The 17,616-nt window shown below is 40.0% G+C and overlaps 1 protein-coding gene across 1 annotated transcript; it reads left to right on the top strand.

Moving 5' to 3' along the window:
* The first annotated feature begins 242 nt into the window (after positions 1-242).
* On the top strand, positions 243-1,886 carry LOC122299515 (3-oxo-Delta(4,5)-steroid 5-beta-reductase-like). The gene is made up of 2 exons (XM_043109874.1): positions 243-471; positions 595-1,886. The coding sequence occupies exons 1-2, from the start codon at positions 433-435 to the stop codon at positions 1,723-1,725; spliced, it is 1,170 nt and encodes a 389-aa protein (XP_042965808.1). The 5' UTR covers positions 243-432; the 3' UTR covers positions 1,726-1,886.
* The last annotated feature ends 15,730 nt before the right edge of the window (positions 1,887-17,616 follow it).

Raw genomic sequence — 17,616 nt, forward strand, 5'->3', positions numbered from 1 at the left:
AAAAAATAAAGTGCTATAATCAAAATATTATAAAACCAATTATAAAATAACTTTATAACCTAATTTATCAGGTCATAAAATATATATATACATTAAAAAAAAACAAGAAAAAAAAACAATAAAAATGCGAAGGTTCTAGACAGAACAGGGAACACGGAACTGTCGATGACATGTCATGTCTAGTGTCATCTGCCAATAATTAATTACTTCTTGTTAATAATATTATAGTTGGAAATAGTAACCCAAAAACTGCAAAGCAAGGTCGAATCCCGTACACAGACTCAGAGCATTCACGCCCTGTGAATTTCGGATCGACACTGACCGTTAGTTACACATTCACCTAATCCTCTCCTCCTCTGTCCCATTTGTTTTTTCTTTGGTTATTGGTTATCTTCTGTTTTCTTTTCCCTCGTATCGATTTTCATCAAGAAAATGAGCTGGTGGTGGGCTGGAGCTATTGGCGCTGCCAAGGTAAAATGGATCCAAAAACATTCGTCCATAGCATCAGAATCTCTTTCTTTTATTCTTATCGTTTTAATCTTTGTTAGTTGAAATTAAGTTTGTTGATGGTCTTGTTGCTGATTCGTTTTGCAGAAGAAATTCGAGGAAGATGAGCAACCGAGAAGCTTCCAGAGTGTGGGACTGGTGATTGGTGTGACTGGCATCGTGGGCAACAGCCTAGCTGAAATTCTCCCTCTCTCCGACACCCCAGGTGGGCCATGGAAGGTCTACGGTGTGGCACGCCGGCCGCGTCCCGACTGGAACGCCGACCACCCGATTGAGTACATCCAGTGCGACGTCTCGGATCTGGAGGACACCGAGGCCAAGCTCTCTCCATTGACCGATGTCACCCACATCTTCTACGTCAGTTGGGTCAGCCGATCGACCGAGGCCGAGAACTGCGAGGCCAACGGCGCCATGTTCCGTAACGTGCTCCGTGCGGTGATTCCGAACGCGCCGAATCTCCGCCACGTCTGCCTCCAGACCGGGACCAAGCATTACTTTGGACCCTTCGAGGCCTTAGGTAAGATTGAGCCCCACGATCCTCCTTTCACGGAGGACCTGCCCCGATTGGAGGTGCCGAATTTCTATTACACACTCGAAGATATTCTGTTCGAGGAGGCCGACAAAAAAGAGGGCTTGACTTGGTCCGTTCACAGACCCAACGTCATATTCGGGTTCTCGCCGTTAAGCTTGATGAACCTCATCGGCACCCTTTGCGTGTACGCCGCTATCTGCAAGCACGAGCGGCTCCCCTTGAAATTCCCCGGCACCAAAGCGGCATGGGACTGTTACACGGTGGCTTCGGATGCGGATCTTATCGCCGAGCAGCATATATGGGCGGCCGTGGATCCGTATGCTAGGAACGAAGCATTTAACTGCAACAACGGGGACGTGTTCAGGTGGAAACACTTCTGGAAAGTGTTGGCTGAGCAATTTGGGATTGAGGATTATGGATTTGAAGAAGGTGAGAAACTGAGCCTAGTAGAGATGATGAAGGGCAAGGATGCTGTTTGGGAAGAGATTATAAGGGAGAATCAACTGCAGCCTACGAAGTTGGAAGAAGTTGGGGTGTGGTGGTTTGCAGACCTGACGCTGGGAGGGGAAGCTCTAATCGATAGTATGAACAAGAGCAAAGAGCATGGATTCTTGGGGTTCAGGAACTCCAAGAATTCCTTCATTTCCTGGATAGATAAGATGAAAAGCTACAAGATTGTACCTTGAGAAAGTGAAGTGAATAGGCCAACGTTTCTGGGGTTCTCTGTTTCACGTTTGTGAATTGAATGTTCTGCTGGTGTTCGTTAATAAAAAGGCATGAACGAAAACAGTATTGTATTGAATTTTATGGATCAAGATTAATCAATGAACTCCTATGTTGTTCTGCATTTTCTTGTAAGTTTGTAACTATTATTAGACCAAAGGTTATCCTTCAATGCCAAATTTATTGAATGAAAAAATATTATATGTATGGCAACTCGGCTATACTTGTAATATATATTGTTTTAGCATAGATAAGGGTAGTTTTTTATAACTCATTCTCATCCTATTTAGTTTATCCTATTATTATGGGGCTAACATTACTAGATAACTTTGAAAATTTTCCTTTAAAAAAAATAGAAATAAAATTATTATGTCCCTATAAGAGTATATCGAGAGTGTAATATATAATATTATTTTATAAATAACCAGTATTAGTAGTGGAGGAACTAGTTGAACCGAAAGGCCAATTCTGTCGTAAGAACCTAGAAAGGTAAAAGCCCATAGGAAAGGCCCAGGCTGGTTAGAGAAAATGAAGGAGTCCAAAGTGGATAAACACCCCCCCAACTTTGACGAAAGGATAGAGACGTCAAGCATTTACATGATTACTCAAAATACCGAGTAGTGATCTGCATTAATAAGTTCTGAATAAGATAAGTGCCATAAATCAGTCTATATATACTAGGTAATCCTTGATAGTAACAACACTTGAATTGAGATTCATTTTCGGTTTACTTTTCACTAACTTAAGCATCGGAGTGTTTTCAGGCGAAGCTCCTCTAGTCTCCTTGACGTTTCACAGGTGTACGGTTGCATATTGACAGTGAGACACGTCCTTAACATTTGGCGCCGTCTGTGGGATCGCGAGTCATTTAGTGTGGTTCTCACATACTGACTGTAACACATTCAGTAGCAAGTCGAGCAGTGGATACATTGCCGCCATCTATGGAAACGCGACTAGCAGTAGCAGAGGAAAGACTAAGGAAGGCGCTGGAGGCCATGGAAATTTTGCAAAAAGAAAACGAGGACTTGAGACAGAAGAATGCCAACTCTAGCGATACTGATGTACCCACTCACAGTGAGCAAGGTGAGGGAAAGACACATTGCAATACCGAGGCGGATACGGGATGAGCAGAAAAGGAAAGAATACATGAAGAGTTGAAGGAACTAGCGAGAAAAAACGAGGAGATGGCAAAAAGGATGGGGGGGTTTTCCTCGATAGAAAGCCTACTATACCAAACAGATCTACCATATAGCGCACGGATTATGGCCATGCCACTCCCGCCAAAGTTCAAAATTCTCCAAGTAGACATGTATGATGGATCTAGAAACCCAGTAAATCATTTGGAAAACTTCAAAACTCATATCACACTCCAAGGTTTTTTAAGAGAGATTGCATGCCGGGCTTTCCCATTGACCTTGAAGGAGACGGCAAGGGGATGGTTCTGGACCCTTAAGCCAAATTCGATAGATAGCTTTGAAGAATTGGCAAAGCAGTTCCTAACTCAATTTATGCCTAGCAGAAAATGTCGACGCCCAGCCGCCTACCTGCTAACAGTCAAACAAAAAGATGATGAGAATTTGAAGGCTTACCTGGCCCGTTTCAACAAGAAGCTCTTAACAACGATTGACTAGAATGGAAAGATCACTTTGGCCGCCCTTCTAGCAGGGGTATAGCCGCGTAGTCCTTTTATGGCAGAGCTGGCCTGAAGGACTCCTTCCACCCTTAGGAAATTCATGGACAAGGCAGATGACTTTGTTAATGCAGAAAATACTCTACAAGCTTTGGTGAATCCTTATAAGGAGGATAAGAAGATTGAGCGAAGGAGTGGACAGGTTGACAAGAAAGTTAAGGCAAGTAGACAAGAAAGAGCGCGAGAGGGGCGGTCAGATCACAACCCTAGGCTAGTGCATAATAATCTAAGCATACGAGAAGTAGATGGAAGGCCGCTGCCCTATCAATACAAGCAATCGATACTGCAAGTACCATCAAACAAGCTCACATTAGACTAAAGACTGCACGACCATGAGAAAGAGAGTAGCTGAGTTAGCATGGACGGGCGAGTTAGAGCGAATGGTCACAGAACGGTCAAAGCCCAGAAGGCGCCAAGAGTCTAGGCAAGAGACCTGGTGAAGTTGCAGTCCAGAAAAAAGGCGACAGGCTGGTGGTCGCCAAAATAAGGGAGATAGGGCACCCCCAAGAGGTTACAGGAACAGAGCGCCCATAGGGAAAATAAAGACCATAGCAAGAGGCTTTGCTAGAGGCAATATTTCCGCATCCATTCAAAAGGCATATGCACGAAAGGCAAGGTATAAGGAAGTGTTTGTAGCAGATAGGGTGCACAAGCTACCAAAACTTAGCATTGAGCGAATGGTAATGTCCTTTGGGGAGGCAGATAGAGAAGGAGTGCTATACCGGCATGATGGCCCTTTAGTAATCAACCTCGTGATAGCCAATTACACAACTAGGCAGGTGCTAGTAGATAATGAGAGCTCTGCTGATATACTATTCTAGGAGGCGTTCGTCAAGATGAGCATTGATGTTGGCAAGTTAAGGCTCTCCCCAACACCATTAAAGGGTTTCTAGGGAGATTCCATCTAGCCCACAGGAGAAATCACCCTCCCAGTAACCACAGAAACTGGAACACGGGCGATCACCACCATGACCGATCTCTTAGTGTTGAAAGCTCCCTCTTCTTACAACGCTATATTGAGAAGACCAACACTCAATCACCTAAAAGCACTAACCTCCACTTACCATTTCAAGACGAAGTTTCCAACTGATAGTGGGATGGGTGAAGTAAGAGGCGAACAGGACCAAGCGTGAGAATGCTACGTACAAGAATTGAGGAAGGTCAGAAGTGAGGTTTGCATTGTGACAGGGCAAAACAGGGCCTCGCCACCCCTTCCGCAACCTGTGGCAGTAGCTTTTGAAAAAGATAAAGAGGTCAGGGATGATTAGGGCTAGCAACATGCAAAAGTCAACGAACCATTGGAACTCGTGACATTATATGCCAACCACCCCGAGACCACCACACGTATCGGGACACAAGTCCCACCAATGGACAGGGAAGCTCAGAAGCAGCTATTGATAGAGCACATGGATTTTTTCGCATGGAGCTACCTATGGGATGGGACTGTTACTCGGTGGCTTCGGATGCGGATCTTATCACCAAGCAGCATATATGGGCGGCCGTGGATCTGTATGCTAGGAACGAAGCATTTAACTGCAACAACGGGGACGTGTTCAGGTGGAAACACTTCTGGAAAGTGTTGGCTGAGCAATTTGGGATTGAGGATTATGGATTTGAAGAAACTGAGCCTAGTAGAGATGATGAAGGGCAAGGATGCTGTTTGGAAGGAGATTATAAGGGAGAATCAACTGCAGCCTATGAAGTTGGAAGAAGTTGGGATGTGGTGGTTTGCAAACCTGACGCTGGGAGGGGAAACTCTAATTGATAGTATGAACAAGAGCAAAGAGCATGGATTCTTGGGGTTTAGGAACTCCAAGAATTCCTTCATTTCCTGGATAGATAAGATGAAAAGCTACAAGATTGTACCTTGAGAAAGTGAAGTGAATAGGCCAACGTTTCTGGGGTTCTCTGTTTCATGTTTGTGAATTGAATGTTCTGCTGGTGTTCTTTAATAAAAGCATGAACGAAAACAGTATTCTATTGCATTTTATGGATCAAGATTAATCAATGAACTCCTATGTTGTTCTGCATTTTCTTGTAAGTTTGTAACTATTATTAGACCGAAGGTTATCCTTCAATGCCAAATTTATTAAATGAAAAAATATTTATGTATAGCATATATAAGGAAAGTTTTTTAAACCTCATTCTGATCCTATTTTTTATCCTATTATTATGGGGCTAACATTACTTGATAATTTTTGAAATTTTCTTTTAAAAAAATAAAGAATAGAAATAAAATTATTCCATCACTATTAAAATATATATGAAAGTGTAATATATAACATTATTCTATAAATGACCAGTATTAGTAGCCCTATTTTAATGAATCATGACCCGTCATATATGATTAAGGGATTGTTTGGATAGTGAGATCACATAGTTTTAAATAAAAGTTGAATAAAATATTATTAAAATATTATTTTTTATATTATTATTATTTTGAAATTTGAAAATATTGAATCAAAATTTAAAAAACTTGAATTATTAATTATATTTTGTATGAAAATTTAAAAAAATTATAAAAATAAGACGAGATTATATAAAAATAACCCAATTATATTACTAGTTTTTAATTTAAAAGTGATAGTCTTTTAGTTTGTCTAATGCCTACTTTTTTTTATATATTTTCTCAAATTGCATCTTTTTATTTTGGACATTGTATAAGTAACTTTTAGTATCTCTTTTTATGAAAATAAGAAATTGTGAAATTTCTGATAAACAGTAATAGAATAAGTTGCTAGTCAAAAGTTTGGAGATCAAAATATTAACATTGACACCCTTTTAAAATATATATATATATTATATTATAATGTCTAGGGTATACTAAATTAGTTAAAGTATTTTTCATTAAAAAAATTTAGCTAATTTTAATAATAGAAAAATATATTTTGCACTCTCAAAGTATACATATTTAAACTCTTGAACTATATATTAAGAAGTTACAATTCGCAATTTGACCATATCTAAAATGACTTTTTTATAACTCAAAAATTACTTTTTTTTAATTTGTTTTTAAATAAATATAAAATATTTAAAAGTACTTTGAACATATGGTTAATAAATAATAAATAACTTTTTAATAATAAAATTTATTATTTAAATTATAAATTATAAACTCTAAAACTATAAGATATATTTTTCACTATATTTCGAAACTCTAAAATCATGTTACCAGAATCAATAACGTCCAGAAAGGAACCTTATTAATTACTAAGTTGAATAACAACATTCCCTCTCTCTGCACCCAAAGTGGAGGTTCTTTTCTCATCAACGTACGAGGGTTTACGAGGTTTTGTCTTTGAATGGCGGACGATTTGGAGACACTGTATGTTGTGCTTACTGTCACTGAGAAGGAGAATGAGGAGGTTGTGGTGGATTTTAGTAAAGTTGAAGACGTTCTTGCTCATGGAGAGCACTGCTTAGTGATGCAATTGGTTACCCGAAAGCATTATAATCATGAAACTTTTAAGCAGACCATGCGTAAGGTGTGGCGCCCCATTAAGGGGATTAAATTTCGTGATCTAAATTCTGCTTTTACTATGGTTGAATTTGATGATGTTGGGGACAAACTGAAGGTGTTAAGGGAGGGTCCTTGGTCTTTCGACAAACAATTGGTCCTCCTGCAGCCGTTTGACTGTCACATACAAACGCATTCCCTGCAGATCGTCTATGCGGCCTTTTGGGTCTGAATTTTTTATCTTCCTCTTATGGCCCGTAATGGCTATGTGGGGAACCTTGTTGGGAGTATGCTGGGGGAAGTTTTAGAAGTGGATTTGGACATGGTTGAAGTTGAGTGGGGGGAGTATATGAGGGTGCACGTTCAAATCGATATTACTCAACCGCTAACGTCGAAAGCGTCTGAAGTTTGGTGAAGGGGCTTCGTATTGGGTTTGTCTAGCGTATGAACACTTGCCGGATTTCTATCATTTTTGTGGGATTATTGGGCATACACACCGAGAATGTGAGGCTTGTCCCCTGTTGGAGTTGTCTTCCAGGAAATTACCGTATGGGGTTTGGTTGCGATCTGGATTTTCATCATCCCGGAGAGGTATTTCTGGCATGCACTCTGCGGCACCTCCTACACGACAGTCGAAGGAGGCAGTTACACTATCAACTGCTGCTGATTCTAACGTAGCGACGGGGAATCAGTTAGTGACGGGTAGAGGGAACGGAGTAACTAGTAGCGGTTTATCTTTGCCACAGTTGGAACCAACACCGAATCCGGCAGACTTCCCAATAACTGCAGGTCAACCAGTATCTGAGGAGGTTCCCGAGAAACCTAAGAAGCCGAAAGCAGGGGAATGGAGGTGATTGCAGATGGAGGAGGGTATTTCAGACTTTTTGCAAGGTGTAGATATCGGTTTGGTGGATATACCGGACATGGATTGTGGGGAGGAGATATTGGGCTTCGCTAGGCCCAAGCCCAAGGCAGTTGGCCACGTTGCCTCTCATCAAGAGCCCACAGCCAGCTCCTCTCCTCTGTCTCATAACCCGGTCATGGATTGTGGAGAGGGGTTTTTGGGCTCGACAGGGCCCAAGCCCAAGGATTTTGAATCTGATGCCTCTCAAACGAAGCCCACAACCAGCTTTCATGTGCATTCTCTGAACCTGATTGAATCCTTAGGGTTTTTTGTTGTTGGCGGTGTATCACCGAGTCCTAGGCATAGGACCAAACAAAAATCTACACTTGCTCTACAGGATGCTACCACCCGACGCAAGAAATGACATGGGTCAGGGACCCATCTTCCAACGATATCGGCGGAGGCTGTTGAGCAGCCTCGCCGGATCTCATGAAAATGTTTAGCTGGAATCCCCATGGGCTTGGGAACCCATGGGGTATTCGAACTCTTCCTGCTCTATTGGCAAAGGAAGCTATCGACGTGGTGTTCTTACAGGAGACTCGGCTAAATGCTCGGTAGTGGAGTACCTGTAAGTATACATTTGGCTTTTCAAATTGCTTTATTGTTGATGTTGTTGGCCATAGTGATGGTTTGGCTATGTTATGGAAATCTGAACTTGCATTAAATATTTTGAATTATTCTGTCAATCATGTGCATGCTGAGATCGAAATACCTAGTGTGGAGTGGGGAAAGTGCTTAATCACAAGGGTGTATGGTCACCCCCAAGTAGACCGTAGAGAGGAAGTATGGTCTTTGATTAAACATTTAAGTCTCAATGTGTGTTGTCCTTGGTTAGTATTTGGCGATTTTAATGAAATTCTCTTCCAATCTGAAAAATATGGGGGTAATGTGCGAAGTGAAGGGCAGTTTCATGGATTTCGTGCTGTGTTGGAACAGGGGGGTTGTGTGATCTTGGCTTTGCAGGAGCCCCATTTACCTGGTGTAATAAACGGGAAGGGGATGGGATTATTTCTGAAAGGTTGGATCGGTTTTTGGGTAACCTGGCTTGGACTGATGCTTTTCCTAATTTATGGGTTCAACATGGAATCGCCGCCTATGCTGACCATATTCCCTTATGGCTTGATACAAATAGGGGTTGCATTCAAAATAAAGGCCTCAAACCGTTTAGATTTGAGGCGATGTGGGTGGGTGACCGAGAGTGCACGGCTCTGGTGGAGAAAGCGTGGAGTGCAGGGGAAGGGGTTCAATCTTTGAGTCAAGTAATATCTTGTATATCTCACTGTTCTTCTGATTTATCTCGCTAGAATAGGACCTCTTTTGGTCATATTGAGAAGAAGTTGGCTGCTGCGCAAAAGAAGTTGCAAGAGCTTTCATCATCTGATCATACTTTTCAACAGGGGTATCTCATAAATTGGCTAGGGAAGAGGTCCAGAAATGTCTTGAACGGGACAAGATTATGTGGAAACAGCGATCACGAGTGTCATGGCTTCAAGAAGGAGAAAGCAAATCTCGATTTTTTCACAGCAGGGCTACTATTAGAAGACGTAAAAATAGAATTTATCATTTGAAAGATGAAAGTGGAATATGGAGAGAGGGGGTTCCGATGAAAACTCTGATTATTAATTATTTGCAGGATTTATTCTCAATAATAGATTCAGGTGATATGGATGAAATTTTATCTGGGGTTGAGGGTAAGGTCACTGAATAAATGAATGTGCTATTGACTAGGCCATATGTGGCTGAAGAAGTGGAAGCCGCAGTTAAGCAAATGCATCCATCTAAGGCCCCGAGTCCGGATGGTATGTCTCTTGTGTTTTTTCATAAATACTAGAATGTTATTGGTGAATCGGTGGTTCTTTCTCTTTTAACGGCACTGAATTCTGGTTCTTTTCCACAAGACTTGAATCTTACTTTCATCACTTTAATCCCTAAGAAAAATGACCCCTCTACTATGGCTGACTTTCATCCCATTATTCTTTGTAATGTATTATATAAGATTCTTTCAAAATGTATTGCCAATCGACTTAAGAAAATTCTGCCGTTGGTAATTTCTGAATCTCAATGTGTTTTTATTCCGGGTAGGCAAATTACGGATAATGTTTTAGTTGCTTATAAGCTATTACATTATCTTCGGTCTAAGAAAACAGGAAAGAAAGGCTTTATGTCCATTAAACTTGATATGAGTAAAGCTTATGATTGGGTGGACTAGGGTTTTTTAACAAAGATGATGCAGAAGCTTGGCTTTTCTCATAAGCTGGTTGATCTCATTATGAGTGTGTCTCTACGGTGTCTTTTTCAATCCTTATCAATGGAAGCCCAAAGGGCCATATAGTTCCTACTCATGGTCTTAGGCAAGGAGACCTGCTTTCTCCTTACCTGTTTCTGTTTTGTACAGAAGGCTTAATTAGTTTACTAAGACAACACGCTGGTCCAGATTTAGTAGAGGGAGTGAAAATTTGTAGAGGAGCCCCACGTGTGAACCATTTATTGTTTGCTGATGATAGTGTAATTTTCTACAAAGCAACTGTCTCTACAAACATGCACATTCAGCCCCTCTTGAGCAAGTATGAGAAGGCCTCTAGTCAGTGTATTAATGAAGAAAAGACTTCCATGGTGTTTAGTAGGAACGTGGAGGATACTGTGCGGGCTGACATTATGTCTCTGTGGGGTGGGAGTAATGTTCAGCAGTATGAGAAATATTTAGGTCCTCCACCTATGGTTGGAAGATCAAAACAGAAAGCTTTTTTAGAAATTAAGCAAAAATTATGGCAAAAGCTGCAAGGGTGGAAAGGGACTTTGTTATCACAAGGAGGAAGGGAGGTTCTCTTGATAGCAATGGCAATGTCTATCCCGACTTATGCTATGAGTTGTTTCTTGTTTCCTCAACAATTATTGCATGAGATGGAGATGATGATGGTTCGGTTTTGGTGGGGAAATCAGTCTCATGGGAGGAAAAGTCATTGGGTAAGCTGGGCAAGGCTATGCGATTCTAAGTTTAGGGGTGGTATGGGTTTTAAAAATCTTCATGATTTTAATTTGGCCCTTCTTGCCAAACAAGGGTGGCATTTGTTAACTAAAGAGTCTTCTCTTCTTCATAAGATTTTTAAAGCTTGTTATTTCCCTAAGACCTCTTTCTTTGAAGCCAAAATTGGTTTCAACCCCTCTTATGTATGGAGAGGTATTTTCAACTCAATGGGCTTATTGAAATCTGGATGTATGTGGCGAGTTGGTAATGGGGAAAAGGTAAGGGTGTTTCATGATCCTTGGATTCTGGGTATTCAAAGGGAGGCACTTTAAGTAGCTATGCCAAGTGTCTCTTCTTTGCATCAAACTGTTAATACTCTGATTGATATGAATATTGGCTGGTGGAATATTGATGCTTTGAGAGCTCTCTTCAATCCAAGATTAATAAATCAAATTTTGAAATTGAAGGTGTTTAGTGTCCCAACCGGATTCTTGGTATTGGATTTCTAAAAAAAGTGGACTTTATACTATGCAGAGTGGGTATAAGCAGCTTCAAATTGTCAAGACTCATGCCTCTCAGATTTCCTCTTTTTGGAGAGGGTTTTGGCATTTGAAAACCCTCATAAATTGAAGGTGTTTGGTTGGAGGGCTTGTAATGAATATTTGCCCACTTTTAATAACCTGGTCAAGAAAGGTATTGTTGTGGCAGATTGTTGTACCTTTTGTAAGAAGCCCAATGAATATGCAGCCCATGCTTTATTCTTTTGTTCAGCTGTCCAAAGTATTTGCTTACAATATGTGCCTGTACTGAAATCTTTACCTCCTGATATGTCCTTTTGGGATTTAGCATTATTGGTTAAAGCACAAGGGGGAGAGGGAAGTCTTCTTACTTTTATTACTATGACTTGGGGAGTGTGGTATAGAAGAAACCACTTTATTTATGAAAATTCTGCACTTAGTGTTAGTCATGTAATTGATAGAGCTTTGTTTATGATTTCTGATTTTAGACAAGTGCAGATTTTTGAGGGCCATAGACAGGCAATGCATAATGTCTTAAGTTGGTCCTCTCCACCCCTAGGTTATATTAAGATGAATGTGAATGGCACTAACGTTTTTAATCTTCAGAAAGCTGGTGTTGGAGTTAGGACTGTCACGGGGATGTGCTTGCTGCTTATAGTAAATCTGAAAATGAGGTCTCCTCTCCAGAATTTATTGAAGCCATTGCGGTATTAAGGGGTCTACAACTCTATTCTAATTGGGGTATTCAAAAACTGATGGTGGAAACGGATTGTCTCTTTCTTGTGAACATATTGAATTTAGATGAGATCATTTTAACAGACTTTGCTTTCATCATTGAGGATATTAAAAGATTAATGAAGGGCTTTCAAGAGGTGAAATTTCTGCATGTTAGTAGGCAAGGGAATTCTATGGCTCATCTTTTGGCAAGAAATGCTTGTAATTTTTTTAGATTTGGTTTTATGGGCTGATTGTCCTTCTTTTGCTTCTCAAGCTGTTTGGCTTGATAAACAATCTATTGTAAGGACTTGATTTTAATGAAATGTGATGTTGTTTATCAAAAAAAAAAATTGTGTTACCAGAGCAAAACAGTGGAAAGCGTGTCATATTCAGCCCAAAACCTACCTCAATCATTCCTCCCTCGTTAACATCTGAGAGCATTGGCCATTGCCCAATGCAAGTCCAAAATAACTACATATCTGTAGAAATTCATCTGCAACGGCCTAGTCAAAACTCATTTGTTTGATATAACTGCTATAGTAATTCTTAAGACCTCTCTATGTCTGACGAGACACTGTATAAGAAGCAAATAATATTTTATTTGTTTTCTACTACCTACCCCGTCTGCTTCCCTCGATTTTTTGTTGTACTCCACTCTTTCTTTTCTCTGTCCCGAACGCCCTTCTTCTTCAACCCGTTGCCATTCTTCAGCCCACAACCTCAAATCTCTCCAGCAGTCGCCTTCTCCAATGGTTGTCGTCTTCTTCGTGCTCTCCAAAGTAAGTCTCTCTTCCTCGCTCTTCTCTGTGCCGTCGTTAGGGATCCTTCTTCTCTCCCTCTTCTCTATGCTTCGTTTCAAGTTCCTCTCTCTTTCTCTCAGCTCTGCCTCTTGGCTCTCTCTGCTTGGGTTTTGCAAATCAATGGTGGTGGAAGGGAGGCGATTAATAAGAAAAGTGGCAGTGGCAAAAGCTTCAACCCAGAAGCGTTTTGGAACACTACTATTAAAAAGCATGGTCATCCCAAGTTCACGAATAGTACGATGGCGTCGTTCAACCATACCATTTTGTTCAGGAGTATGAGGACAAGAATACTGATGAATAATACCTTGTTTTTGTAAATGGGATGTAAATTGGCGATTAGCAAATTCACCACCACCATCAGTTTGAAAAATTTTAATTTTTTTGCAGAATTGTCGCTCAACATATTTCTCAAAAAGTAAGAATGCAGGGAAAAATCAGATTTTTTGGGTAGAGGAATAAACCACATAAATTTAGAAAAAGCATCAACTAAGCATGCATAATAATAAAATTTACCAACAGAGACTACAGGAGCTGGACCCCATAAATCACAATAAAGTTTATCAAATGCATTATGAGTAATATTGGTAGATGGTAAAAAAGGAAGTTTGCAAAGTTTGCCTAATTGGCAACTATCACAAAAAGAATTTTTAGAAGAGCCAGAAACTTGAATAAGGCCTTTTGATTTTAAGACTTGTAAAGAAGATGCCTGAGGATGTCCCAAACGCTGGTGCCAAACATCTTCAGGGACACGTCGGAATCGAGTGGAAAAGTGAGCTTCGTACGAAGGAGAAACGACATAAAGGTTACCCTTCCGGCGTCTAGTCAACAGGACGCGGTTGGTCTCCCGTTCCTTAACAACAAAACCAACACCGTAAAATTCGCAGTTATAAGGATAATCAGTGGTAAGTTGCCTAATAGATAAAAGATTTTTGGCCAATGCAGGAACTAATAAAACATCACATAATTTAATTTTAGTAGTGCCATTATCAAGATAAGTATCACCAATATGAGTAATAGCATGAGAACTACCATCTCCAATAATAACAGCGTCATTACCAAAATAGCGACGTAAATTTGCGAGTATACCTGGGTCGCCGGTCATATGAGCAGATGCACCGGTGTCAGCCGTCCATTCAGCATCATGAGAAAAATTCTCAAGAGTCATCGCCACAAGTGCATGAGGAATATCCTCGGGTTGATAAGAGTGATTGAACCGGTTCCAACATTTTAGAGCAACATGGCCTTTTTTTCCACAAATTTGACAGCTTTCATTACGGTTGGAAGTGGGGCCTTTGTTAGGGAGTTGGTCATGAGTATCACATGGGTTAGACCCACTGGGGTTTGGTGCAAAACGCACGGTTTGAGAGCCATCTCCAGAGGAAGGCCTCATGGATTGGTTAGAGGGCTGAAACCCTCGACCCTTTGAAGAGAAAGACCGATGCTGAGATCAGTTGTTGTTTCGGTAATCCTTCGAATGTCTCTGTCCATAGAAAGCAAAATTATTAGTGGAATCATGAAGAGTTGAGCGAATTTCATACCCTTGGAGCAGAGGAAGCAGTTCGGCGTAGGAGGGCATGGGGGGTTTCAACATTGCCGTTGTGAAGGGCTCATACTTGGCGCCGAGACTGTTCAGTAAAGAGAACACTTTCATTTTGTCTTGCACTGGACGTCCAATGGAAGCAAGGCTGTCGCACAAGCCTTTGAACGTGCGAAGATGGTCACCCAGCGGTGTCGACGATTCCTTGCGCAGATATGTTAACTGTTGTGTAAGATGGAATTCCCGTTCTTGGGAATCATGAGCATACGCCTCTTTGAGAGCCACCCAGACATGATGGGCAGAATCAAGGCCTACAACAAGACCAAGAGCTTCCTCAGATAGTGTCTCGATAATCCAGCCACGGAGCAATCGATCCGATTTGCGCCATTGAAGGAAGGCAGGACTAGGTTCGGTTTTGCTCGAACCAGGAGCTGATTAACTGGCAGTGATGATTTCAGTGGGTGGAGATGCATCGGTGAGATGCTCTACAAGGTCTTGGCTCTCAGCCAAGGCCAGGATTTGTTCTCGCCAAAGGGGATAATTGGTGGCATTTAATCGCAAGGTAACAAAGTTACCGACATTGAGAGCGATGGTGGCCATGGGAGGAAGACTCTCTTCTCTCACAAGGGCTCTGGTACCATAAAAACAATTACAGAAAGGAGCTTTGTAAAACCTCTTCAACCGTGAGAGTCTTTGAGAGTCTTATTTTATTTATACACATCGTATATTGTATCAATACATGAGAGTTTGTACTGATTGGAGGCCTAGGATACATACGGTAAAGGAAAGTAATTATATTACAATAAAGATATTAGCCGTTGCATGATCTGGAGGATGGGCTGGTTATTCCATAATTTGTGGATGTAATCTTGCTTGTAGCCGTTGGTTCTTTGTATGGGAGGTAGCCGTTTGATTCTTCGCAAGGTAAGTTTTCTTCTGACTTGTTTGTGGTGTTAATAGACAGCTTCCTTTCCCCTTTTGGACAGTGCTCTTCTCTTTTGTTTTCACTACCACAACAAAGCCGTTGAAGTGTGTGAACCTTGCAATCAGGTAATCCTTTTTTCGGGCCTTGTCTCTCCTACCCTTTTAGCCTCATTGTGTTCTTATTGACGAAATTCCATTACTATACCTTCTAAACTTGCTTTTTGCTCCTGGGTCGTTCTGTGGCTGTGGATCTGTGCTGGGTTTTCCCTGATGTCGTTCTGTGGTTGTGGATCTGTACTTGTATTGAAATTCATTCAACCATGTTGTTGGCATGCATTGGTTCCTGAAATGGAGACGAGATGACGTGTTTTTTGTATGGGTAAAAATAGAAACAGATAAAGGAAATCGTGAGGAAGAAATTTTTCACATCATCCCATCACTGCTGTTGAGTTTTATCAGCTGAATAACCTTCTTTCAAGTTGGATGACTGTTTGAAGAGGATATTGATTTATCTAGAATCAATTATAGTAGTAGGTTGCATGTGTTTCTGGTTGTAGGAGTCGCTAGTTTCTTTGGCAGGAAAGGCATACTACTTTTGCAACAAAAGCAAAGGTAGATGCAAAGGTATGAAACTCCACTCTTTGGATTGTGATTTATCCCTAAAATTTTATCCCCGGAGTCTTTCTATTGTAATTAATGGACAAGCAAGAGACTGGTTGGTAGTTTTTTTTTTCCTCTTAATTGTTGATATGCACTTTAATCCCAAGTTATATGCTACAACATCTTTTCTTCTCATTGATACTAGAAGTGGCACTCGCCCTCCAATATAATTAGGAGTTTCTCAATTTTTTTTTCTTTATCTAATATCTTCCGTTGCACGTTGCATTATGCACCGCATGATGCTCTTGTATTCACCTATCCTACATTTGTGGTCTATTGTTTACTTCATACTTTTGTAGTTGATTATGAACTAATTATTACAATTGTCTTCACAATGAACCAAATTCTGTATTTCAGAAATTCAATAGATGTGAAGCTCCACATAATAAAACTATTAATATAAAAGCATTTCAAGATATGATATCTTTGCTTGTTCTGCATAATGAAAACAAATGATAAACAAAAAAATGACATACCTATAAAGAAAGAAAATAACATAACCTACAGATAAGTCTCTGTTTTCGTAGGAAAACTAAAAAGGGTTTTATTTGTAAACTAAACTAAAAAGGGAATTAAACATTTTTTTTTTCTGTTTTTAAATCAAAGTTTCGATTTCAGCAATAACCGAATTGATATGAGGAAGGTTTGTTTGAGGATGATAGGGGGAAGGTTTGTTTGATGATGGCATTAAGCTCTCTAACTCTGTTTCAAGCCTATGAATTTTTTTTTTTTTTTTTAAGGATCCAGTGGTGTACGTAGGAGTATACTGCAAATTGGGTCACCAAATGGGTCATGATTTTGAGAAATATCATGAAGTGGCTGTCAAGCTGCTACATCCATTAAAGGAGGGCTATTCTCAAAAGTTTTAGGAGAAGTTTGAGGCATTATTTTTTAAGTGCCAAGCACGACCAGATGTTAATTTATTTTCTTTAAGAAGTAATGTTATTGAACTTGTAAGATAGGGTAGAACTTAGGTAAAGTTCCTAAATTTGAGGTTTGTTGGGTTCTCTTATTTCACCTTCTAAATCAGAGAGCAAACTTTCTATATAATAGGTCTACTTAGTTTGTGGATTGTTTTGTGAACTGGCATGGATACTATCTTTTGTTGAGGCAATAATTGGATATTATATTTTGTAAGAGAAAATAAACTAGATATTATTTTTTGTGGACTGTTTTGTGAACTAAATACTATCTTTTGTACTATTTGTGAAGTGGATATTATCTTGAGATATTTTTATAGAATGTTGAGGGAATTTGTGGATTGTGTTGCTGCTGTGTGTTGCTCAATATTGTGTTGGCAATTTGATAATGTATATAATTGTAAATCTGGACTGCTTTGCTTCAAAAAGTGTATTTGCTTCAGGAAGTGTATTTGTATATATAATTAATAAAATATGTAATGCTTTTCTTAGAAAGTGTATTTGTAAAATATCAAAAAAAATTAATATTATTAAAATATATAATATTATATTATTATTTTATCTTTAAAATAATTAGTCCATTCCAATATTAACTGATCTAGTTAAAACTTGATAATATGATACTATAGCTAAGAAATTCTAGCTAAATTTTGTACCTAAACTTTGTACCTGGCAATCATTGCCAATGCTCTAACAAGGTACAACTGTAGTCTGTGGTGCTAAGAGTTGACTCCGAACGTCCGCAACGTGGCTTCCCTCTGT

This window comes from Carya illinoinensis, chromosome 16 (genome assembly GCF_018687715.1).
Source record: "Carya illinoinensis cultivar Pawnee chromosome 16, C.illinoinensisPawnee_v1, whole genome shotgun sequence".
NCBI classification, from domain to species: Eukaryota; Viridiplantae; Streptophyta; class Magnoliopsida; order Fagales; family Juglandaceae; genus Carya; species Carya illinoinensis.